Source organism: Columba livia, chromosome 2, assembly GCF_036013475.1.
Source record: "Columba livia isolate bColLiv1 breed racing homer chromosome 2, bColLiv1.pat.W.v2, whole genome shotgun sequence".
NCBI lineage: Eukaryota > Metazoa > Chordata > Aves > Columbiformes > Columbidae > Columba > Columba livia.
Window position 1 is genome coordinate 32204458 of NC_088603.1, and position 26744 is coordinate 32231201.

Consider the following 26744-nt stretch of genomic DNA (forward strand, 5'->3'; position numbering starts at 1 on the left):
GTACTATGTTGTGCAAGGTGGTTTCCTGCTCAGACATAACTTCTGCTTGCTTAATTGAAAGTGGTCACAGTAGTGGGAAACAGGCTTAAAAAGACTCCCTGATCTTGTTTTGCTGTACAGGCCAAATAAAGGTTAACTGTTGTAAACAGTTAAAGACCTTGATTGTAAAGAAAAAAAACGCAACAATATTTGTGAGAGTGGGCCTTTGTGTGCAAGCAGATCAGCCTTCACCAAATGGATTTGAGCTGCCTGCTCATAGAATGTGATTTAGGGTATGCTCAAAATCAAAAGTTGGGGCAAAATTTCCAGAAGTGTTGAATGCATTTAATGGATCAGTTATTGAATTTCTTACCTCTTCAGCAAATGCTTTTCTAGTAAAATGTATACTTAAAAAAATTGGAGCCAAGACTGGATAAAAGCAGAAGACACTTCTACAAAATCATTAGGATGGCTGGCTAAAGAATTAAATAAAACAGACACCTGGTAAAAGAGAGAAAGCTATAAAATCTGTGTATACAAATGAGAAGATTAAAAGCATAGTTAGACTAATAAAGAACAACATTTTACACTAAGCAATAAGGAAGGCTGGAAAAACACAGAATGGTGGAATATTGTAATAATTATTATAAACTGTATAGGAAAAGATAATTCAAGCAAAAAGTTGGATTACTAATAATATAACAGATGTAGTGAGCCTTACACTGCCCTCTCTAACTTAAGAAAGTATTGGGAGATACTAATGAAAGAAGTGGACGTGCCTGAGCAGGCAAATGTTAAAAATTAATATGACATCAGGCTCTACCTGCTATGTGTGCAAGAACACTGGATGAATATTATAAGCTTTTTTCTTGCAGGATTTGTCTCTGTCTGAACTGGACCTTAACAGGAATGTGACAAAAAACTTGCTCAAAATGGGGAAGCATGGCTGTGTGTGAGGAACCTTAGCAAGTGTTTCTGTTCCACACTTCCTAACTTCAAATTACTTTGCTGTCATTTTGTGTCACCTGCAACATCTGTTGCAGTTTGTTTGTCTGGTGCAAAGGAGATGTGTTTCTGGTCCTACCATTTACTTACGTTTCTGTTCATCAGTTCAAGTAGCTGTGCTGAGGAGCAGCTTGCGTTGTGAAATGCATCTCACCTCTGGAACAGCATGGCTCAAACGAGTTGCTACCTCTATATACAAAGACATGTTTTTGGGAGGGCTATTCCGTTTTACATATAGTTTTGATTCTGGCATTTAGTGGAGAGAGACTCTATCTGAAGTGCAGGAGTGGGGAGGGGTGATCCAACGACTTTTTGTGCTTTCCTCTGACTGAGATCTCATACCTGACTGTGAGTGACTAATGTGGTGATACGCAGCTAAGACGCTCCCTCATTTTTAGCCCTTCACCTTATTTTCCCAGGTTAAGCTCTTAATTGTCCTAGGAAGGAATATAGCCACGTTCATTTTTGCCTGTTCTCCTCCAGGAAGCCAATATGTAAGTTACTTTATAATCTCTTGGAGAAGACTTGTCTGATTAAGAGCCATAAATGGACATGAACAAGGAGGGAAGACGTTATCACAGAATCACAGAATGTCAGGGATTGGAAGGGACCTCGAAAGATCATCTAGTCCAATCCCCCTGCAGGAGCAGGAACACCTAGATGAGGTTACACAGGAAGGCGTCCAGGCAGGTCTTCAATGTCTCCAGAGTAGGAGACTCCACAACCTTCCTGGGCAGCCTGTTCCGATGTTCTGTCACCCTCACTGAGAAGGGGGGCAGATTCAAATAATGTTATTAAATGGCTGTAACTTTTGAGAAGACACTTCAGATTCAAACCTATGTCAGGAAAAATGGCCTTTGCAGAGCCTTTCAGTGCTGTTTGAAGTAATGTGCTGCTTGAAACTTTGTGGGATCTTATCTGTGTGAAATTGGATGGGAAAATATCTGTCTCCCTTCTCACTTGGGTAGTGGCCCCCAAGCCTACAGTTGCTCTCTTTTGTGAAGTGGTTTGCATTCCTTTCAGGATGAAAATAAAACACAGGAATTTACTCTGTATATAAATATTTCCATACTTAATGTATCATCCAAGTATTCTGAAGATTCTTTGGCTGCATAAGCCAAGCCCATACCCACAGCCATATTAGAGCCATATTAAATTAAATGGAAGGTACAAGAGGCTTCTGGAGGAATTGCCTTTATTTTTTTCTTTTAGTAAGGTACAGCACAGCTATATTTCAGAGACTTTCAGATTTTCTGACTCCAGGTATTCACGTTGACACTGTCTGTACAGCTACATAATGCTTACAGGCATCTTCCTGGGGCTTCATGATCTTTCCCTGGAGGGAATTCCTGCCTTTATATAGGCATTTACTGACTTTACACCTTTTCTGATGGAAGAACATGGTAGGTGCTATTAGGACCCTTTTTAGCATCAAGAATTTGAACTCCACATTCAAGGGACTTTTAAAATACAAATCATACCAGTAAATGCTCATAGGCATGTTTCTGAGGATTAAATCTCCCTTAGCTAGAAACTTAATGCTTGACAGAGGGTGTAGCTCATTTGGCAGCATCTCTGAGAAATGTAAGGAATCAGTTCTGTATTTTAATATCTTTATATTTTTGTGTGTGATTTCGCCATTACAAACAGTAGGAACCAAAGCACTAAAAATAATCCCTAAATGCTACATTTTGTCAAAAATCAACCTAGGAAATAATCAACTGTTATTATGGGTTATTTACTAAATATAGATAGATATAAAGGCCACAAACAGTACTCTTTTCCTCTCAAGATATTGATAATAGCCTTAACAGATTTACATTTGTGTAATTTCTAGTAACTCGAAAATTAATCTCAACCTGGTAAATTGTTAGCAAATGCAGTAAGTTCGTACATAACATTGCTACAGCTTCATCTTTTCCAGGTGCTTCTCTGAAAATAAATGTTGCTGTCTTATTTCTGAATGTGATAATGGACTGCATGTTTCTCAGATTGAATTTAAAGATGAATTGTCACCCCACTTAGAGGCTCTGTATAGGGAAGTTTCATACATAAGACAAAATGAGCCAAGACATGCAAATAATAAATAATTTTATAAAAGCTGATTATTTTTGTATTTTTATGTCATGCAACAGTGAAAGTTGTGATGAGCTGTGATACCCAAATTTGTTTTTTAGTTTTCTAAGCAGGATTAACCGTTTATAGTGGAATCTTTCGCTGTCTTGCTTGCAGAGTAAGTGGCTTCCAGGGAACAGTTTGCATGTCAAGTATTTTGTCACTTGAATTTATTCTGCAAAGCTGGCAGCTATATATTTATGTATAGTCAGTGTAATACTGCTAAATGTTTTGAATGAAATAGTAGATTTTTTTGGCACTAGGATCTAAGAATGGAAATGCCATTTGGTACGTAAAAGTAGAAAGTTGTAAATTACTACAGTACTAACTAGACTAAACACCCATAGTTCCTTTCTTAAGAAATACTTAACTGAGCTCCATATAGTTTATTTATAATTCACCCTTAAATTATGCTAGTCATGTTTGAGGAAGGCTGTATTGGTTGTTTTCACAACCTTCTATGCATGAAGAGCAGGAAAACAAATCTGATACTATAGGCACTGTTTTTTTAATAACTTCTTTTGTTGCTAAAGCTAGAAGTAGGCTAGGGGAGTTCATAGCAATATGATAACTTTTTGCCTGCCCTAGAAAGCCAGGCTGTCCTGAATAAGGAATGCCTGGCAATTTCATGTCTGTCTTCTATGAGACTGACCAAGATTGGTTCCATCTTGGGGGTTCTGGAGATGCTTTGTGCAAGACAGACCACATCTATCCCACCTGCTGCTTTAGCTTTATACAAATTGCTCATGCATTAGTATAGCCATCACCAGTAGTATGCCTTTTTAATTCCCTTTTGCACATGAACTTTTGTGTATAAACATACCTATGAAACCAGTCAGAAGTTACGCTCTTAGCAGAGTGTTTTGGTTTTTCTTCTGAGTAGCTGATACATGTATGTGCCACGAAGGTGGAGACAATAAAGTCTCATTTCCCTTTTCCTAAATTGGTAAAATAACATAAATTACTAACAGCCTAGTTGTTTTAATTGAGTATGTTTGGGTTGGAGAGAGTTAAAAGAGCTGTTTATTGAATATTAACATTTGTAGCGGAAAGATAGTGGTGGTTGTCTTCAGTCCTCTTTGATAAATGTAATGTTAGATTCAGTGACATTTAATATTTGGCTATCACATTTGCAACTATTATTAAATGCATGCAAAGGAGGCTTACAAAATTGGGAAGCTGCAGCTGATGTTACTAAATATGTTCTGTTAAACTATATTGAGGCTTCTGGCTTCCATTAGCAGTTGAGCTCTGTAGCAATGGCTGAAGCGGGGTGGCTGTGAGCAGTCTGCTACTCACCATCTCGAGGAAGTGCTGTTGGTTTTGTTTTACATGAGCACCATACGCTGTGAACTGTCATAGCTTAAAGGCAAATATGTCCCCTGCTAAAGTTACCCAAGTTGTAGAGCTGGTAATGGCCACTTTCAGGTGGGAAAGCAAGCTGGGGGCTGTTTGACTGTTCTACCTTCACAAATCAAACCTTTCCATTCTTCGAGCCCTCACATTTGTTTCTATGTTATTACTTGTGTTTTTCTGTAAGAATGAGAATCATTTAACTTAATACTGATTTGGAATGCAGATATCTGAAACTGAATTGCAGAATTAATAAACTATATGCAAAATTTGTTTGTATGTAAGTGCTATCTAACTCTTCTAGTAAGTTTTCCTCTCTGGAGAAGCAGATATTCTTCTATTTCCTTTTGTAAACTTATGTGGTGTATTAAATCTCAAAGTAAAATTAATCAAGTTATGATTGGTAGTTTTATTACAGAAATGGTGACGTGTGACACAGTAAGGAGATGCGCATGTAGGTTTTGGCAAAAATTCTCATGTTGCTGTTCCTTCTCTTACATTCGAGTGTCAGGGCAATAGTACAAAGCTGTGCTTGTAATCAATTGGAACTTGTTTCTACAAAACACTTATAGCAACAGTATATTTGAAAAAAAAATAAAAATCAGAGTATGGTGTAGTTTACAACTGCTGATTAAAACAGACTTGATGAGTTTGGAATTGTTCCGCACAAAGGCCTGGGTTGTGGGAAAGAGGGGGGTTCCTACCAATAAGTTACTGTCTGAATCCTGAGGAGAACTCAGTGTTGTCTCATCGTCTGTCCTTTATGTGTTTCCCCTGCTAACATATTAAAACTAATCATAGTTACTCTATTTTATCAAAGCTAATCTTTAATTAGGTGAATTAATTTTAGAACTCAAGCAAATGTCTTAATTATACCTATGGGAGCAAAACCTAGTTTCTATTAAAAGATTAAACGGAGATGGTGAATAGTTGCGACTGTGCTGGTTTGTTTTCTGTGTAAATATATCTTGTCATTAATGACAAAGGAATATACTTGTAAATGTTACTAATTCAAAGGCTTAGCAATGCAGATGGAGTCATATCAGTAAAATTGTTAATAGAGTACTTCAAAACATTTTTGCACAACTTTCTCTCATATTCTAAGTTAAGCTAAGTGCATGTATTTCTGGAATTATATTTCTGGATATTTTTTTTTTTTGTTAACTTAGTGAACCGAAATAGTTAACATAAATCTCTTTACATAAGAATTAGTTGTGCAAAGATGACTTGACGCACATTTTTGGAAGGAACTATGCAACAACCAGAAGTGCTTTTGCTTTTCTTCCTGACTAAATCCCAAATATTCTAAGCATATGGAACAATTTAGTAGAAAATACATAATTATCAAACAGATCTGTCTTTGCCACCTTGAACATTATTTCTTGTGGCAGGGTAAGTGAAACCTCATGTTTAGATTTTTATTTCATTTGATCTTTTGCTATATTGGCAGAAGATTACAAAAAGTATATGACAGATGGCACCATTAAAATATGAGTTGATTTGTGCTTACTCTAATATGAATCTGAATATACTCGATAAAGGCATGGCACAAACTTCTAACTGAAATTTTGAAGCAAAGAAACCAAGTACATTTATCTTGGTAAGATCCTGAACAATCTATGTAACTGTAAAAACAAGTTTAATATCATGCAGGTGTTCGCAAGCAAATGTATGCATGTTTTTATGTTCATTATAAATAAAGCTGCCATCAAATGTTGGCTCTATGTTTCTGTTTTTCTTTTCTATGTGGCGGCCAAAATCAGTGAATGCCAATTCTCCATTACAGTGTCCACTCTGTGGGCAGATATCCTTACTGATGTTGTAGTGTTACCTAAACTTTTTACATTGTGTTAAATGTGCTGTCAAGATTAATTCAGTATGCTCCCTGTTAAATTACTTCTGATTTCTCTTAATTAACCTACTCGATCTGAAGTCCTTTCAAAACCTAGTTTTCTGGACTAGGTTGTGCATCTACCATGAAGCAGCCATCCCACAGAAGAGCTGAATGGCCATTTTAGTGGGGAGTGGATCAGGAACTGATATCTTGTTCTCTGTGGTCAGTGCCCCAGCTGGGAAACTGCTTTCTGATTTTAACTTCTAGGTTTGGGGAACTTTTAAATTCTTTTCTATGTGATAGAAACTTTTCAAGGGGAAGAGTAGGTGTTATCTGTACTCTAGCTTTATAACTGACTTCTTCTGCAGTGAAAGGAATGGATGGGAACCACCTGGGTTTATCATATCCTGATGCTATAAAAATGGGTATCAAGCCATTCTTTCCCATCCCAAGGGAAGTACGTTGGCTATACATGATGGTGCTTACAGTGAAACTCAGGAAACTGAAGTAGCCATCTGTTACTTAGATTGTAAAGTTTCTAAATAGCATATTTGGTATAGAAATCCAAATTTCAGGTATCAGGTTATTTATATGCATCTGATCCTCTGGAGTTGTACAGTACTCTGACCTATAGTCACATCAACCTCTATTACAATTGTTCATGTTAAAACAGTATTTCCTATTGTGTAACTGTTTTCAGGAGTCTGGGAGCCAGACAATAACCATTTTCAAACTGCCTACTAAAATGTTAACATGTTTTCTCACTTCAGTAGTTACAGTTAATAAATACCAACCAAAAGTAGTTTTATAACTTGTAGTTGTTTTTGTTTCAGCTTTTCTGGGGGGACTTCAATACAGTGATGGGAGAGGATTGCTCATCAAGTTGGACTAGTCTTTTGTTTCTTCCTTCTGAAGATTTTGGTGGAGTCTTCTGAAGCAGTCTTGGAGACAGTACTAGATGGGCTTTTCCCATACCATATGGTTACTCCATTTATCAAAATCAGTTTAAAACAACTGAGATTCTCTAGAACATCTGAAAAGGAGAGATGTTGTTCAGTTTGTAAAATCAAGTTAGGGTCTTAGGGATATAATTGGAATGGGCACAGAGAAGGCCTGGAGGGTGTATATTACAGCAGATGACTCTGTGTTTGTCATGTTTAGTGTGGCAAAAATGAAGGCTAGGAGTTAGGATTGCTGTCTATGAATGTACCAGACAGGGTAACACTGGGTAGGGAGAAGAGCTGCTGAAGTCAATGGGCAGTGTTGTCACAGTAACGCATAGGAATGGACATGAAAAACTGCGCATGGGAGATTTGAAAGTTTCTAATAGCAAAATAACCCCTATTAGAATCTCATACAAAAAGAGGAGAGGCTAAGTGTTGTTAAGATGCAGCTTGATATTTACTGTGGAGACATGGTTGCTAGGAGGTCCTTCGTGGTATGGAATTCATACAGCAGTTACTGGCTGACAATTCTGCTTTGTCTCCTTTAAGACATTGCACCTTCCACCTTATCTTTCTAATGGCATTTCAGTGGCAGTGAAGGTTGGATATGCTTCAAAAAGCATTTTGAGAGAAAATGGTAATTACTTAAGCACAGACTTTGAGTGTCGAAGTTTCTTTAGAAATAAAAATATATGGAATTTCCAAACAAGAAAGGGATGCGTGTGAAATGAAAAGTCAGTGAAATTGTGTGTTCTTTCTGTGCATCTAACCAAGTCTCGTATTTTCTGTAAAACTGTGGAACAAAGTTATGTGGAAATGCATGCAAATCCTTTTTATTATACATTGTGGCATAGAACTCTCAGCTCTGGAGATAAAAATATGGTAACTATACATCATAAGGTACCCTATCAGGTCCATGGCCAGACAGTGTCACAACTCAAGAGGTCCCTTTGTGAGATTCTCACAAGAACTTGTATTTCTAAATAGTTTGAAAACAAAAAAACACCCCACAATAAAAACAAAGCAACAAACAAATCCTCAAAACACTCCATCCTCTCCCCTCCCCAACCAAAAAAGCCCAAACCCTCAGCATGTCCACACAAGTCACATAGTTCTTATAAAGAGTGAAACTACAAGAAGCTGAAGTCTTGTATTAGAAGTCTGAGATACACTTGCTCATCTTTTGTTTTGGTGTGGTTGCCCTCCAGGGCAATCTGCTCAAGGCAGGAGCTTGCTTTGTTTATGTGTATCAGCGAGCGAATTAAGTGGTGATGCTTAATGAATACTGTTTGACTATTTATCTTGATTTCTGAGGTATTTTATTAACAGTAATTTCCATCTTGATTCATGAGGCAATTTATTGGTAATAATTTGTTGTTACAACGTTAAGTATTGTTTACATTTGGAATGGAAATATTGAAAATACTGAGAGAATTTCAGTAGTTTTTGTTTACTGAAAAACTTATGCTATGAAAGGGATGTGTCATTTCTGTGTTTAGAATTGTTGGGAGTAAAGCCTTAACTAGACTGATTATTTAAATTATATGTAAAATTCTAGATTAAATTTTGACTCCTGAAAACATAAAATGTGTTTAAATATTTTTAAGGCAAAAAGCTGCTATGAGAACTCATGGATGGACAGGCCTTCTGTGAAAATGGGGAGGAGCAGGTGACAGGAGCTCTTCAGAGTTTAGCCTGTTTGCTGCAGTTCCCCTTCTTCACAGCCTTCCCCACCTCTTTCTTCTTTCCTTCTCCATAGGATTGTAATGAATAAAATAGTTTTCCACTGTGTCATGGTCTAACCCCTAACCACCTAAGGTATCTAATACTTCTACTTTCTGATGCTTGATGAAAAATACAGGCTTCTGTCCAGTGCGAGCTCCTGACCACAATGTGGAATGAGTCCAGTCTGATCTTTTTCCTCCTTTTTCTACACTGACATTTCTACTTTATTGTATTTAGGCTACAACAATTTGTAGATCTTTAATTCATGAACTATGCTGATTCAGTGTAACAAACCAAAATTGTCAGGAAAGATGATATTGAAATACCATGCAAAGCTTCAAACTATGTGTTATCTAATATGATTTTCATACGAAGCACTGAAATATCTCCTGGTTACAGTATCTGACCTTTTAAAACCTTTACTGGATTTATCCTTCCCATGCTGCTGGAGTTAAAGGTTCCTATTCTGGTTTCACAGTTAAGGAAATGAAGCGTTTGGTGCCTCTGATTTCCACCACATCACACAGGAAGACCGTGTCAGAACCACAAAACCATCCATCCTCTCAACTTTTATGCATATTTTTGATAATTTCCTGCTTGTCTTCAGCCTCTTTCTTCCCACCCCCACACTCTGTCCTAGTATATGCTGTAGTGTAGTTTATAATCCTATATTCATTTTAAAAATATTAGTGTCTGTTACCATGTGAAAAATACACCTAAGCCACAGGTGCTGTACTGTTTATTGCCTTTCTTATTTTTGCATATGTAGTTCCGCTGTCTTAAAATACTGCCATGAGTGAAGCCCTGGAGAAAGACAACTGTCAGTTTTGGAGACTGTTGTAGTTAAACCATCACTCTTTCAGGATATTTAACTCTGATGGTTATGACATTTTTCCAAAGTAACAGTGGAAACCCAGTGTCTTCTCCAAATTCTGGCTCAGGAAGTTTAGCCCATCACAAATAAACTCATTAGGCAAGATCTAATTCCTGTCCTGGTTACCTGCCATTACCTATTCAGCTTTCCGTAGGAGGGTGGGGTTAAGGTTCATTTCTTCTAAGAGGCTTTCTGCTGGTACAAAAATAATTCCAGGGAGAGCTGGAGCTTTTTCATAGAGGCTTGCCCATATTTCAGGTGCTAGAAAGAGTAAGGGTTTATGGTTTTGTTCATCCTGTTTAGTATTTACCCATGTAGTTATGCGCTTAGCAGAACAATGGATTGTCAGCAGGACAAACTATTAAAGTACATCTCCTAGTTTTATTATTGAAATTGCAGTTCAGTAAACCCATAACTTCACATGCAGTAAAACAATAAGTTAATTACTGACTTGTTGGTTCACCTTTGTGTAACTTTAGGACACTTTAAAAAGTTCCTGATATGCATTTGTGTGAATTTTTGCAGATATATCATTTAATAAAAATATTTAAATGACAAAAATGACAAATTTAAATAAAAATCTCCTTCTATGGAAGATACATACTCAAATGCATACTGGATTAAAGTATATCATGTCACAACCAGACTGAAAAAAGGGAAATGAAAATATGTTACAATATTCCAGGCTAAACTGGTTTATCAACAAAAGGTGTACAGAAGAGTTTTAAAACATTTTGAAAGGTTTTTCTGATTTTGTTTGTTGGTGGTGTGGATAAATTTTACCAGGCAGCAATATTAGATGTTTGTTTGTTTGTTTTTAACAGTAGAACAGTAAGCTCATTTATTCTCTTGTAAATAACCTTGTGATCCAGGTATGTAATTTCTGGAAAATTCATGGCTCCCTTTGAGCCTTGGACAGTGAAATTTGATTGGAGTTTAGACAGGAGAAAGAAAAGGTGATACTCCTGCCAAGTTTTTGTCCACCTTATGATTTATAGCTCTGAACATTGGAAATGTATCCTTGCCATAGAGCTGGAAACCAAGTAGAGCTGGTCTGAGCTCACAGATGTGTCAGTTTTGAAAGGGCAAGCAACAGACTTCCTTATGCCAAAAATAGCTTTTGTGCTAAATTATTTAAGCTTAGTATTTGATCATAGATAAATGGAAAATAATATTTTGCACTTTTGACCTTTTTTGTATAGTAGGGGAAACCCAGGGTCATTTTAAAATTAGATGGGTTTTGTCAGGTGAGTCTGAAATATCACACATTTAAAAACTGTGGTACTTGGCACTGAGAAAAATGTTGTGTACTGTTTTTATTCTTCATGTGTGTTGGTTATATATTGATTGTAACTAAGAGAATGTTTTAGTCTCCTGCAACAGTTCGAGTAATGTGTACTGCTTCTGCGCTTTTCTGTTGTTGAGTGTAAAATATGTATGAAGACATGTCTGAAGTGTAAGTACAGCGGGCCCTTGGGAGGGTCTGGAGCTGTACCTTGAGTAATTTCAGTCCAATGCTGACAAAATATTTACTGGTTTATTTTTGTTTTGTAAGTCTGTTTTCATCCATGGTCTGTGAAACATTCAAAGATGGTTCTTAACGTTAGAAGTTCTCTAGCTTTATTATACCAAAAGAACAAATAGTTCTCTGTAGTCTAGCAAATGAACATGGCTTTATTTTAGTAGTTGCTTTGGTGGCAGACCCTACATGTTCCAGATAGGCTTCTGTTAAGACATTTTGTGTTCAGACACTTTTAATCCTCAGAATCATCCACTTTTAGAGATGAAAATTTCCTTTTTCATTTTTCTCTCTAGCCCAAGCACTGGAGGGCAAATCCTATGTTTCTTCCTATTATAAAGAAAGTATCTTGTTGCCTCAAACATTGTCACAGCTGGGCAATCTTGTGCTCTCTCTGCTTAAAATAACAAAATCCAGTTATTCAGCTTCCATGACCAGCTTTGTAAATTGTTTTCTGCATATAGTACTCTGGACTGTATCAGAATAGTGATATATTTTTTACATTGGTGTTTTTGTACTAATGGAAAATGCATGTTGTTATGCATCCATCCATCCATTCAAAGTTTACAAGCTGTGTTGTGAATTGCAATATGGCTTACAAGGAAGACTGCCCTTAAAGTGTTTCCTCTTCAGATGTGTAAGAAGTAAAAATGCTGATGCATATCACAACCTTCATATTTAATTGTTAGTAGGTGGCAGAAAAATTGGAGGCCAGGATACTGTCATTAGAAAATGAAAATGCATAACTCTTGAATATTAAAAACCAAGTATGTGTAAAAAAGCTGATAATGTGGAAACAGCGCATGAGAGCAAGAGCCAGCTGACCAAATAAATGACAAAATTTTGCTGAATAAGTGGAATAATTATGAATTTGTCTGTTATAAGAAATTCTTATAAACAAAGATAAATTGTTACCCTACATTGCCTTTTCTTTCTTTTAGTACTTGTGGGTAAGTATCTTCTCAGCTGTTTATAGGATATAAATAAACAATATTAAGTTATCTTAAAAAATATTCAGAATTAATAAATGAAGGGATAGGAAATGCAAAACTTAAGTAAGCAAGATATAGTGACAACTTTCTTTTCCCCTACGTATAACATGTTTTACTTGTACATGCAGCATACATGGAAGTTTATCTTATCTCTTTGTGTAACATAACTAAAACGTTAGCGACATAAATATCGTAAGTCTCAATTTGTTTTCTCCTGTGGCTCTAAATACAGAGCAATCCTTAGATAAGTTTCATTAATGAAATGTACAGTTTCTACTATTTAGTAGAAGTGTGTCTATGTACAAAATATGCAATCAATGAATGGTTTTATTTCTAAAAAAAATTAATTGCATTTTTTCCTTTGTGTTACTTAATAACTTTCATAAACACTTTTCCCTTTGCAGTCTCAGAGATAGTGGATAAAAATTTTTCCATATAATCTTAAGTAATTGAGATAGCTACAATTGCACGTAGGTGCATGGATACCTATAGTATTTTCTCCCACTTAAAGTGGATCTTTTACCAGTGTAAACAGTTTAGTGTATGTTAATGATTTAGGCAAGAGTTTTAATATTAAACTCTGTTTTTTCAATAATGTCCTTCTTGTCTTGTTTTGGCTGGTAAATCTCATGTTGGAGGCTGGCATTTGTTGCTAAAGCGAGTAAGACCACCCCCCTCATGAGAACAGTTGTTTTTTAAAGTAATCTAGAACAGACTAGTTGAAGTTACAGTTCTACTGAAGAGGTTATGAAACAGTCTAAATTGACTCTGACTGCAAACTTTGACCTGTTTGGCTGAATTGTGGGAACTGTGCCAAAATTTGATAGAAAGCAGTTCTGGGAAGCTCTTTAAGATTAAATTCCAGGGCTGCATGACTGATGTGCTAACGATATACTTGTGATATTAGACAAGTGTTACTTCAATACGGTTTTAGGCTTGAACAGATCATTCACCTAAAAGTAGAATTTATCTCCAGCTTGTTTTAAGTAGTGTGTTGCATCTCAATATGATTTTTAAAGGCTCAGTTAAAATTTAGCATCTCGATATTCCTTTCTCTGCACCTCCCTGTGATGAGCTATCCTGGCTTCTCAAAAACTTTTTGCTTTGCTTTTTATCTGGGGAAGAAAAGGTAAGAAGGAGAAAAGGTTTTAACTGCAGAGTAGCTTGGTGTGGTTTCCATGAAGCTTTTCAGCCAGCAATCACTGCATCGGTTTGTGTTCAGCACTCTTATAACAGATGGCTGGTTTAGGTGAATTTTGAGATGGAAAGTCTATGTAATCATACATTTCTTCACTCATTTAGTAATAATAAGACACATTTGGTGTGGAAATGCTCAGGTTTCAGTTGAGAATAGTCTCTCTAGCCTCCACAGCTGAGCACCAGCAAATATGGTATATTTTCTTCGTTTATGTTAGGAAAGAGTTCTTTGTTCCCTCAACACAGAAAATACTACCCTTTTTTTTCTTCTTCTTTATATTGTTCATTCTGATGCTTTGCAAAAATGCACTTTTTTCAAATTAAGCATTTCCTAGATTTGCAGAAAATGCTAGTATTGTCAATGTCCTAATATACACTGTTAGGGATATTCATCTCTTGTTCTATGGCCAGACAACCAAATATTCCATAAGACAGTAGTCAAGTAGAGACTAAAGGCAGTTTTATTATATTTCATTTTTACTGATATTCCTTTTGAATATTCGTCCAAATATTGTAGGTATGTCACTTCTTTCATGGAAAGGAGAACTGGAATGGTTTTTGAATGCCTCTTTATATTACTTTAAGAAGTTTAATTGCCAATATTATTTTCTTAAAGTAATAGCAGACAAGTATTTGTGTGTTAAATCAGGGTTCTATGTGAATGCCCATCAGAAAGCTGGCTAAACATTTGCTGACATTCACCTTATGCTGAATTCTCTGTGTCTCCAGTTACTTTATTAACTTTGCAACATGTAGTACAGGTAGTGCCCTCTCAAGTATGTCACTAGAGAGGGTATTTTCAGTTGCTCTGTGACAACTTTGTTGTTCTCTCATGTTGTAACTTCTGGTAAACACAGTAAGGAATCACTGTTTACAGGACTTCTGCTAAAGGTCCTCTAGCTACAGGTCATTGATTTTGCAATCTGAACTGAATGAAATAATGGGGGTGGGACTTCAAAGCTGCTGGCTCTCAAGTGAGGAAGCGATGGCAAAGGTTCTTGCTGAGAACAGGAGTGACAGCCTGGAAGGAAAGGGAACACCAGTTGTTGTGGGTTGCAGTTTGGGGGAGCAAATAGAAAGTGTTTGAGTGTGAGGCCTTTTCCACTCAGGTCTAGGGCCTCTCTTGGAGGATAGCACAGAGATAAAATGAGATGGTGGATAGGATCTTTAACTTTTAAAATACAGTTTTCCTCATATTCTTTGCTATGATCTTATTGTTAGGAGTTATTATTGCATTACATAAAATCTGTAGCTTACAGGTACTGAGGGAAAGACTTGAGGGTTTTGTTTCTGACTGGATCCGCTGAGTAATCATAGTTGATGTTGAATGTGTCTTAGTTCAGGGACGTGGTTTGAAGAAAGGAAGAATCAGAGAATTTTCTCCCATTAAATGTGAAAGTGATAGGTCTAATATTGAGGCCAGCTGTTATTCCCACAACTCCAGCAACTTCAAAGCATATTCATTTTCTGCATCATAATGAAGAGAATGATTTCTGAATATCTCAACAAATAGTTAATGAAATTCATCTGTCATGTGTCGTCAGTTGATTCAGCATGCTTCTTATAACTCATGCAGTTTAGGATATATACTTTTTCAGACTGAATGTTATGCCCTGGAAAGAAGGAAGACTGCTTAATACCTGCTCTCATTAGGTATTGAAAACAATTTTCTCAATTGTGGCTTTGAATTGTGGTTTCAATTAAGTGGTATTGAAGTAAAAGATGGCCTTGGCAGTACTCAGTTGTTTGAATTCTGTTCCAGACCTGAAGAAGTAGTTTTGTGTCAAACATGTTTTGTTTCTCAGATATATTGTTAGTCTAATAAAGTACACTGCATCTCTGTGCAAATGTCTCATCACCTGACTGTAACAGCTGGAAGTCGAGATAAGGAGCTGGTAAACTCTGATGTTACCATTGTTATTTAATTTGTCTTTTTAAATGTAATGTAAAACTGATTATCTTCTACATTTCCTGGTTTGGGTGCTAAAGCATTTCACAACTGTAAAACAAATGTACCAGAAAATACAATGTTGTTCTGTGTTTAGACAGCCTATTAAAGATCACTATCTAGTTTTGTTGTCTTTGGCATTTAGCTTTTACTTCAAATCAGGAAAGTCTGGGAAATGGAAATGATGCTTGTTGCTGAACACAGGATTAAGTGACAATCATTAACCTACTTAGAAAGTATGTGCTTACAATTTAGCCCTCTTGCTAAAATAGTGTAGCAGATTATTATTATTATTATTGGTATAAACAATTGTGCTTTATTTTTTATTGTGTTAACATTATGGAAAATTCTGAGAAGTGCTTTGATTGTATCTTTCATGCCTTTTAGAGTAAATATAGAGTTTTTTTTCTATTTACGGTTGTATTCATGTTTCAATTTCTCGTGGCTGAAAATTAAGAGGGGATAGGTTGAAACATGTACTTAATTCAGAGATTCAAAAACTGTAAAGCAATGGACTATTGGGATTATTTGATCTGACTACATACATAACACAGACTATGAGATGTAGCAGAATACATGGCTGATTTTAAACTAGGTGAAGATGGTGGGGGTCCTGGAGCACAAGCCTTATGAGGAGCAGCTGAGGGAACTGGGGCTGTTCAGCCTGGAGAAAAGGAGACTGAGGGGAGACCTTATTGCTCTTGACAACTACCTAAAAGGAGGCTGTTGTATGGAGGGTGTTGGTCTCTTCTGCCAAGTAGCAAGTGATAGGACAAAAGGAAATGGCCTCAAGTTGTGCTGGGAAGGTTTAGACTGGATATTAGGAAAAATCTCTTCATCGAAGTGGTTGTTGGGCATTGAAACAGGCTGCCCAGGAAGGTGTTGAGTCATCATCCCTGGAGTTGTTTAAAAGATGTGTAGATGCGGTGCTTAGGTGCCTGTTTTAGAGATGGATTTGGCAATGCTAGGTTAATGGTTGGACTCTATGATCGTAAAGGTCTTTTCAACCAGAATGGTTCTGTCTTTTTATGTTGACTGTAATATTACCTTTGGATGAGTTACCCTTATGAGCTTTAGTTCTCTTTATCATCATCTGTTACTATATCTCTAGCTGGTATTTCTGAAGCCATGGCATTGTGCACTGTGACTAAGTCTCTTCAGAATTACTGCTTTACAAGAAGGCCCTCCCATACTGGAAGGCAGCATTCTCTGGGATCTGATACCTTTCAATTTGACTGTGCTGAACCGCACGTTGCAAGCTTGCATCCAGCTAGCTGGGGTTGCTCAGTGTCAAGGACCCGTGTTGTTCTCTGTTTCTTACTTTCATTGTGTTTGTGTCAACCTAAAATCTTACTAGCGATTTTTATCAATGTTTGCTTGAAGAGTATTGATAAAGAAGTTTATTCACACAGGGTTGGTAATTACCATCTCTTAATTATATTAGCATTGTCAACTTTACAAGTTGCATTTATAATTTTTTAAATAGAAGTTTATACCTAGTTTGAATACTTATTTTTATTTTTTAGTCCTGCCTTCTTTTAAATATTTACTATTCAAAGTTCTTTTTCATCAGTTTTGTTTTTTCCCCAGTAGGGAATTCAACAAGGTGTTTTTAAAATCTTGACCTAAATTTATTGAGTCTCGTTCATCTAAACAATCCAATACTTCTGCTTAGCTCTGTTGTACTGAAAAGACCTTCATTGTGAAATTTGAATATTTCACTTGTTATTCTCAGAAGTATGAAATAGAAATATTTGGTCATCTTTCCTGTAGTTTTTCCACATTATAATTTTTATTTTTTTTCACTTCCACCTAAGAAGAAACCCATTTTGCTGTTGTGTTTATGTGCTTCTAACTGATTTGACTTTTGATTTTTGTGAAATTGTCTTTTTTCTAGTACCAGCTAAACAGAATCTAGTTTTTATTTAATGCGTGGAATTTAGATTTTATGAAGTCAAGGGAAGACCACACCTACCTAAGCAACACCCTGCACTTCAGATTTGATGTCACTTTATTAACTGAAAAGAGGGATGATAAAAAAATTTCTGCAGATGGAACAGTTAACCTTTCTCCGACTTAGTCTTTAAAAGTGTGTGGGTGTTTTAGAGCTGTCACTTAGTGATGCATCTCCAGAGTCTCAGAATGTGAAGTCTCCTGTAGCGTAACCTCTTTGCCTTGCCTGTGGGTGGTGAGGGAGAAAGTCCAGGGGCTGGCTGGCTTGTAGAAGGCCTCGAGTTTATCTGTCAGAACAAAGTAAATCTATTTTTCGTGTTTGTGGTGTGTTGTGGTTCCCCACACACACCCCTCCGGAGTTGTACACCCCCAGTAATTTCCACTGTTATCTTCCATTTTTTTTTACCCCAGATTGTCTGCACTTTTCTGTCTGTCTCAGGTTACAACAACTTGATTTCATCCGTGTTCTGATTTCTGCAAAAAGAGTAGGTTCTAATTCAGCAAAACATGTAACTTCACTCGTATCTATATGCACGCTTTGAAAGTTAGGAGGAATATAGCCGTATCAGTGCTGTGCTTGAGCTCTTGAGATCTGTTCATTAATATGTGTAGAGCAGAACATCTTTCACTAGTCAACCACCTGTAATTCCTTCCCCTCATTTATTATTTGCACATTGTAAAAGAAAATAAATAATTAAAAAAAACCAACCAAACAAAAAAAAACCAAAACAACAACAACAACAAAACCAAACCAAACAAAAAAACCCCCACAAACAACAACAACAAACCAACCAAACAAAAAACAAATGTGACTAGGTATCTTCCATTGCAGCTTCCAAAGCTGACTATGGACTTTCTCAATAATCATACAATATAATTTAAAAGGATAATAAGTTTTCTTCTACTGATAGTGGACTTCAGGGGGTTTTAGTGAATGTTATGGTTATCCTTTTAAAATAATGCTTAGGAAAAAAAAAATATTGCTACATCTTCCACTCACTTGAATTTAAAATTACTTTGCTATTGCAACTGTGTGGAATACAACAGGACTTTCTGACTATCTGGTAGAAAGAAGAACATTAAGGTTTTAATTTCAAAGCAAACCCTCGGATAAATTCCTGACTGATTAATCAGTTTGTGTCTTTTTAGAACATGTTTTTCCTCTGCGGTGCCTTTGAGGGGTATTTTAATGAAAACTGTCTGGCTTTAAAGTTGTTAGCTGCAGTGATAACGTTAAAAAAACCTGAAAAGCCTGATTTATCTTTCAGTTAATACACTTAGTGTAAAATATCATTTAAAATAGTTGGAAAGTGAGTGAACAGGAGTTCTTCAGGACTCTTGACTAAAGTTCTGAGCAGCTGAGAAATGAAGGTTTTCAGCAGGTTGAAAAATCCTTGGGAATTTAGGGTGGATATCTCATTCTTATGAGAGAAACTTCTGTTGTTTGGATTTTACAGAAGCGCAGTTGCTTTTATAAATTTCCCTTGCTTTGCAGTTTAGAAAGTTTGGGGTTGGGTAGGGGTGTTGTTTAGCTTTATCGGAAAGGTTTAAGGTAAAATTAATAAAGTAATTTTAAGCTATTTACACATTAAAGGTGCACTCGGACTGATTTCAGATTTGGAGACTTTTTTTTTTCTTTTTAAAACTATGTGGAAAGTAGATGAATTCTGAGTTATGAACAATCTTTGAGTATCTAGTTTTACTTGACAGCATCCTATTTATAGGAAGACATGGTGCAGAGATGGGAGGGTGTACGTCTTTCAGGTACTTTGTAGCAATTTGGTCTGATTCTTCATCCCTTTTTCACTGAGTGTTTTTTTTCTTTCAATTTGATGTATTTTTGAACTGAATAATGATGATTCATTGTTATAGTATTTTATCTGAATTTGGCAAGTTTGCTTAATTTTTGAAATGGTTAATGGCAGAAAAAAGCTTTTTTTGTTTGAAATACTTTTTTCGTTTGTTTTCTTTAATGTGTAATATGCATTTAGGGTTCCTCTTTCTTTCCTTCCTTTCTCTGAAGGGCACTTCAGGTCTAGAGCAGGCTTATATCTGAAGTACCATAGTTTGATACCTGAAATGAGATGGGATAGCAGTAAGTACAAGTGTTGTCCTACCTTAAAGCAGAGTTGGAATCAGGTTAAGGAGGTAATTGAATGAAAGAAAAGTCCTTTATTAACAAGAGTGACAAACTAAAAGTGAGCCTTATAATAAAGACAAAGAGAAGGAAAAAAAAAAGCAATAAACTAAGGAGATTTGGATTGATTTCAATAATACTGATTCTGTTGTTGAAGTATTATAGTTTAGAAAGGAGATGAATGACAAATTTGCGGGGTTATCTCTAAAGGTAAGGAAAAAACCTGACACTGAAACAGAAATCTTTTGTTAGATTGACTTTATAAACATTTTTAAAATATATTTTTTTTTCTCACACAAAATAATGCATCACATAAATTTCTAGTGATCCTTTCAAAAACCACTTTTTTTTTTTTCTCTAGTTGCATTAAAATCTTCTAACTCGACAAGACCAGAAAGAAATGGCATTCAGGAAAGCTGTAGAACAACGAAATGTGGAGAAGGGATGCAGATGCTGGAAGGAGAACTCTTACTGCAGGTATGTTTTGGCTTACAGAAGGCATCTGATTTCAGCAGTAACAATCCTGTTTCAAGATGAACTGTAAATTGGAGACACTGTAAAATGTGATTGAATTCCAGATACAGGAGCTTTGTATGAAACAGAGCAGAATAACCAATTTTAATGTGTGGGCCAGAATTGGATGCAGCTTGCAGATTTTTTTGTATCAACCACTTGAGGTGAAATGCCCTGCAGAACAGGTCAGCAGAGGACACAAGCACCTGCCATTGTGGCATTCTGCTCCCTTGGAATTACTTTGAACTTCATCAAAACCAAGGATTCTGTGCAACTACACTCTTGGATAGCCTGAGCTATTTAATTTCAGATGATTATTACATGTTTTTTTAGCTCATGCTGTATTCATGTAATTAACCTTATATAAGGAATTTTTACAGGTCTCACAACTGTTTGTGAGAATAGATTAAATGTCTATGCATTCAAAAGGAGTGGTTCACACCATTTAAAGACCAGCCATTTAATCAGATATTTAATCTGATTTAATTAGACTGCGTAAAAAAACCCCAAGAAATAGTAAAACCATTTCTCTGCAAAATACGAAAAAGCAGTTATGGTGGTTACCATAGTGTGGGGGTATGGGAGTTAATGTTTGTGAAAGAATTATGCTGGTTTATAATAAAAATACATTTGTATGTTGTTACAGTAAGATGTAAGATATCCTTCACTTACTTTACATTTTCTGTGTTACAATAATTTTGCATAATAAAGAGTTTTTAAAAAATATGTTTTGAGTATGCTGGCCAAATTTGACTTTGAATGCAGCTGAGGAAATTAAGTGGCACAATATACTTAATCCAGTCCCTCGAGACATCCTTTTGTTAAATCTTGACTGATATCCATAGAAGTAAATCAGCACCTTTCAGATGAGCTGCCAAGTCACAAATGTACTGTCTGCTATCACAACAATTGCTGTGAACAGCATTGATTTGGAGTTCAGATAAATGCCCTTTGCGTGACTTTGAGTAAGGAGCCGCTTAGTCTGCTGCTTCACGAAGGGGGAAATCTCTTCAAAAACATTGTTTACTTGCAACAGTCTGCTTCTGCAGAGGTTTTCTATTTTAAGTAAGCTATAAAATATTTTCTTGGACTATGTGGGGGATCTTGATCGCTTGATTTCCTGTCCACTTGGGCCCATCTGCACTATGAATAGAACAGATTTTGGGAATGGGTTTGTGACATGACTCCCATTTGCGCTGCAGGCACATGGCTGGACTGAAGGCTTGAGCTGCATGAGCATTGTGAACTATGGTTGATCCTAGATGAAACTATAGTTGTTCGTACTGCTGTCCCTCATCTCCTACCATCAAGAGTAACTAAAAGTCATCAGTATGCTTTGTCTTCTCCCCTGAATTTTCAAAAATAACTTTTTCATTACATGCAGTTTTTTCTTTTGTGTCATGTATACTGTAGAAAGAGGCAGTGAAGAATCTTTCTTTGTTGTGCTGTTAGATAATGATATGTTTTTGCATACTTCACATTTTATTGGGAGAATAGGGTATAGGTAGACTTACAGCCACAATAATTTTCTGGAATTTTGTCTCCGAAGCTGATAGATTGGTGTATTTTCTCCCCAGGCATTAAATGGTTTTGTGTTAGTTGTTACGGCCGATGCTCTGGTTTTTTATGTCTCTTCCACTATCCAAGACTACTTGGGGTTCCAACAAGTAAGTATATATTTTTTTCTTCTATTTTTTTTCAGTGGTTTTACTTAATTTTGGAGGGCATCCGTTTGTGTATTTAGGATCTGATAGTTTGTGAAATAGAAATCTCAGTTGGGTACTTTGGGTTGGATTATTTTGAAACCATACTGCTTTTTCTGTCAGCTTATATGGATGAAATGGGTCCTCAGGCCAAGCACAACAGGAATATAATTTCCAAAGTTATGTTAGGCAAGATAGGAAATTTTCACACTTAATTAGTCTTTACTGGAACAACTGTTTGAAATTCATACTGTGGTGTTACCCAGTTTAGGATGCTGAGTGAGACATAATTCAAGGGGAAGGTAATTCTTTTAATAGAAACCTTTCAAATAAAACTAACTCCATATGCCTTGAGGTTTTAAGTATCAACTGGGTGATCTTAATATTTTTAGAATTTTAGTGTTCTCTTGCTTGTATTTACTTTATTTACTTATTTATTTCAACATGCTTGTATTTACATTATTTACTTATTTATTTCAACACCAGCATTTGCTATTTACAATTTATGGTGCAGATCATATATGGCTAACTTCCTTCGGCTTGCAAGCCAGGTAACAAAGTAGTAAAGACCAAGGCCCAGTGAGCACATGTTGCCCTTCCTTAGAGAACTCCTGGGATTAGTTAATGTTAAGATGATAGAAGCTGAGTTATTGTTATCAGTTTGTATATTTGTGTACTGGATTATGGTAGATTCAGTTGCTGTCTAAAACCAGGGAGAAACTCTGTTTGGTCTGCAATTTTAGCTAACTGATAAGAGATCGGGGAATGTTTGCACAAAATAAAATGTTCCAAACAAAACATAATTATTTCTGGGGTCACAGATTCTTTCAGTGTTGGGAAGAAAAAAGATTGTAAAACAAATTTAGCATAAAATTTATATAGTAATACCAATAAATCAAGTGCATGGTAGCGACTTAAAGTCTTAAAAGTTCCAAAAATTAGCATTTCTACAATTTATTTTGGAAAATACTGTTTCTTTTATGAAATTCACCAAAATAAATTCTGAGCTAGGCTTCTGCTCTTGCCAGCTCCAAATTACTCTAGTTCTATATTTTATTTCAAATATTTTCTGTTTCTATAATGACTGAGTTTTGAATCCATGCAGAAACCACACAATTTAACTCCTCTCCATTGACTGGGGCTTTTCTTGAATATCTTTGGTGGGCTTTTTGCCCTTAATTTCTTTCAACCACTGATCCTGGCTGTTGTAGCTTTGCCATTTAGATCACATTCCTAGCCATGCAATTGGTGGTGTTATGAGAGAATCATCACAGAATCATTTAGGTTGGAAGAGACCCTCAAGATCATAGAGTCCCGCTGTAGCTTAAATGTAGCACTAAACCATGTCCCTAAGAGCCTCATTTATACATCTTTTAAACATCTCCAGGGATGGTGACTCAACCACTTCCCTGGGCAGCCTGTTTCAGTGCTTCGCAACCCTTTTGTGAAGGAATATTTCCTAATATTAAATCTAAACCTTCCCTGGCACAATTTGAGGCCATTTCCCCTTGTCCTATCGTTTGCTACTTGGGAGAAGAAACCAACACCGTCCATGCTACAACCTCCTTTCAGATAGCTGTCTCCCCTCAGTCTCCTTTTCTCCAGGCTAAACAGCCCCAGTTCCCTCAGCTGCTCCTCATCAGACTTGTGCTCCAGACCATTCACCAGCTTCATTGGCCTTCTCTGAACTCTGTCCAGTACCTCAATGTCTTTCTTATAGTGAGGTGCCCAAAACTGAACACAGGAATCAAGGTGGGGCCTCACCAGCCCCAGGGGGCACAATCGCTTCCCTGGTCCTGCTGGCCATACTATCATTGATGCACACTAGGATGCTGTTTGCTACCTGGGGACACTGCTGGCTCATGTCTAGTCAGCTGTTGACAAACACTCCCAGGTCCTTTTCCGACAGGCAGCTTTCCAGTCACTCTTGCCCAAGCCTGTAGCGCTGCCTGGGGTTGTTTTGACCCAAGTGCAGGACCTGTCACTTGGCCTTGTTGAACCTCCTACAATTGGCTTCAACCAGTCCAGATCCTTCTGTAGAGCTGTCCTTCCCTCCAGCAGATCAACACTCCCACTAGACTTGATGTTGTCTGCAAACCTACTGAGGGTGCACTTGATCCCCTCGTCTAGATCATTGATAAAGAGATTGAACAGAACTGGGCCCTGGGGAAAACCGTTCATGACCAGCCGCCAACTGAATTTCTCTTCATTCGCTACAACTTCTCATCCTTTGTCACAACATCCACCAGAGGGTGGAGATTCTCCTTAGCCCTCCGTTTGTCACTGATATATTTGTAGAAACATTTTTTTGTTCCCTTTTACAACAGTAGCCAGGCTCACCTCTAGACCTAGAATGGGTCAGGCCCAAGCACCAGCTGGCTAGTACTTGATTTACCAGTATGTAAAATTAAATTATTTAAACAAAGCCTAAGCATAACAGTTTAAAGTTGGCTTATATAAAAACAGGTAAAGAAATACTTGACATAATGTTATTTATTTTTCTAAGGTAATTTTTTTAATTATTTTTTTCTCATGTTTGCAGTCATGGGTGTTTCTGAGTTCTGCTCTGTGTTACTAAAAATTGTTTAATGAAGTTTTCCCACATGCATGCAAATGTATGTTTTTATCCTCGAGCAAAATGGATTTTGCTATGTCCGTAGCAGTGTTGTCAGCCAGATAACTTACTTTATCATATAAGTTTCTTATTCTCTTTCTTTCCTGCTTTTTTCCTTTTTGTATGTAGTCTGATATTATACACCAGAGTGTGTTTGAATTGATTCACACAGAAGACAGACCTGAGTTCCAACGACAGCTACACTGGGCATTAAATCCTGCCCAGTCTGCAGATTCTGGACCAAGCATACAGGGTAAGAATGCAGCCAATTTATGTGTTTGCCCGTCTGATTAGTTAAGGGTTTTTTTTAATCTGTGTATGTAAAAAAGGTTAGATTATTTTGCATGACAAAAAGGAAGGAATAATATTTCTTAAACTACTTTGAATGTATGGATATGTTTGGCTAACAGTGGGAATTACTTTTTTTTCACTTTAAATAAGCACTGATATTCATATCACAGCACTATTAAAATACTAATTTTGCTTTAATTTGTGAGATTTTAATTTGTAGTCTTGCATGTCTGATAACTAGTCCTGTGGCAAGTAGCAAAGCAGGTAATCCTGCATGTTTGTTTTGTGAACATGGCAGTGAGAAGTGGGCAGTTGCTTTTGGGGACATAAGAAACAAGGAAGTTTTGTTTTTCTGTGTTTGCCCTCAGTTATACAGCTTGTCTTTAATCAGTGTTTGAGTGAGAAGGTGATTTCTCTGCTGAAGTAATGATCGCTTTTACATCTGCTGCTCCTGGTTACAGATCATGACACCAAATTTATTAGCTTAGGAAGGCCAGCAGATAATTGGGTATGGCAGCTTCTTTAAGCTCTTCAGGCTGGTAGATCCACTCCATGATTAAGAATGTGTTAGTTACAGTGTTAATATATGGAATATTGCATTCCTGGTTGTAGAAAATGTTATGGCTGTTGGGCATCATTATGTCTTCCACATCTGTTACTGTTGTATTAAGGCTTCCACATAGACCAGTACTTCTCTTGGGAATAGAAGAGGAATAAAAGATTAAATAGATGACCCTTTAAGACCAAATGGTGTGCTTGTTAGAGCATCAGATTGTCACATGTTATTGACTGATATTGAAGTGACCTGCTGTATTGAGAAACACACTGCTTACTTATTGGAAGAGAGATGTGATGGTACAGATAGTTATGTGTAATATGGGAAGTGAATACTTGCCTGATAATAATGACAAACCTGTTGAGACAACTGTAGTGCTCCGTTTTGCACAACAGTAATTTAAATATGTAGGTGAAGCTCTATGTTACTCTAAGTTACTTGATTCTAGATATTTTTTTAATCCAGAAAAAGTCCATATTATTTTTAATTATCATTCCTAAAGCAATTTGGTTTAAAACTCAAATTGTAACTACTCTGACATTTATACAGTCCTAAAATTACATTCAGCCCTTTGAAGGCAACTGTGAGGCTGGTGTAGCACCCAGTGAAAATTAGTTTGACACCTCTGATCCACACAATCCAGTTGAAAACATGCTACAGAACTAGTTAATATTACAATTTGATATAGCAAACAGCTGCTGTCACCCAGAAAGTGGGTTATGTGGTGGCTTAGTGGTGGCATTCCATAGCGCTTAAGCAAGTGCACCTGAATTTACAAAAGGTTGTGTTTGAAAAGTAGGATGCCAGGTTGACTTGCCATCAGGTTTGACTGAATAATGGAAGTGCTTGGGGTTTTTTGTACCTTGTGTTCCTAGCTTACTAGAAACTGCTAATTATTTTGGGGCCTCAAGTAGTATAAAATGTTTGGATGTTGAGGCTTTTTAAACTGAATTCAGCTTTATAACAAAGGATAACGATATGATCATAAGGATTCTCCACATTTTTGCTAATTTAATCCATTTCATTTTTAATACATTTGGCTACGTTATGTAGATATTTATAGATATATTATAATTGTTCTCAGGCTTAAGCACAGATTGCAACCTGATCTGGGAACTAATTCTGCCTCTGCCTGGACTAGTTGTTTCTAACTCAATACTCTTGTATGCCTCTGGACCAGTGGTCTCCTCAGCTGTTTACTGTGCATCCCCAACACTCCTCCCAACCCTGTCATGTTCCCAGAGAAGTCTGCAAAATTCTGATTTTTTCAGTCTGTTTTGCACCCTCAACTTTGGGTTGTCTTTTAAAGTTTGCTTGTTATGCAGCCATATATGGTCTTGAGCTTAAAGAGGAAAAAATGCACTTAATGCACAGCATGTTCTGCACATTACTGCGTGATGTCGATGAGCTGCAGTGTGAACTTCATCAGGGATTTGGGTTATACCCCCTGTGGTGTTAACTGGTGATTTTGCTCCAGGGATTGCAGATGCTC

The 26744-nt window shown here is 36.7% G+C and overlaps 1 protein-coding gene across 3 annotated transcripts in view; it reads left to right on the forward strand.

The window, feature by feature from the left end:
- AHR (aryl hydrocarbon receptor) overlaps positions 1 to 26744 on the forward strand; it is a 66870-nt gene that overhangs the window by 23097 nt on the left and 17029 nt on the right. For all 3 annotated transcript variants that reach the window (XM_065051232.1, XM_065051230.1, XM_065051231.1), the window contains 3 exons: positions 19937 to 20052; positions 21666 to 21755; positions 24535 to 24658. In XM_065051232.1, coding sequence (XP_064907304.1) covers positions 20020 to 20052; positions 21666 to 21755; positions 24535 to 24658 — 247 coding nt within the window. In that variant the 5' untranslated portion in view covers positions 19937 to 20019. The remainder of the gene's footprint in view (positions 1 to 19936; positions 20053 to 21665; positions 21756 to 24534; positions 24659 to 26744) is intronic.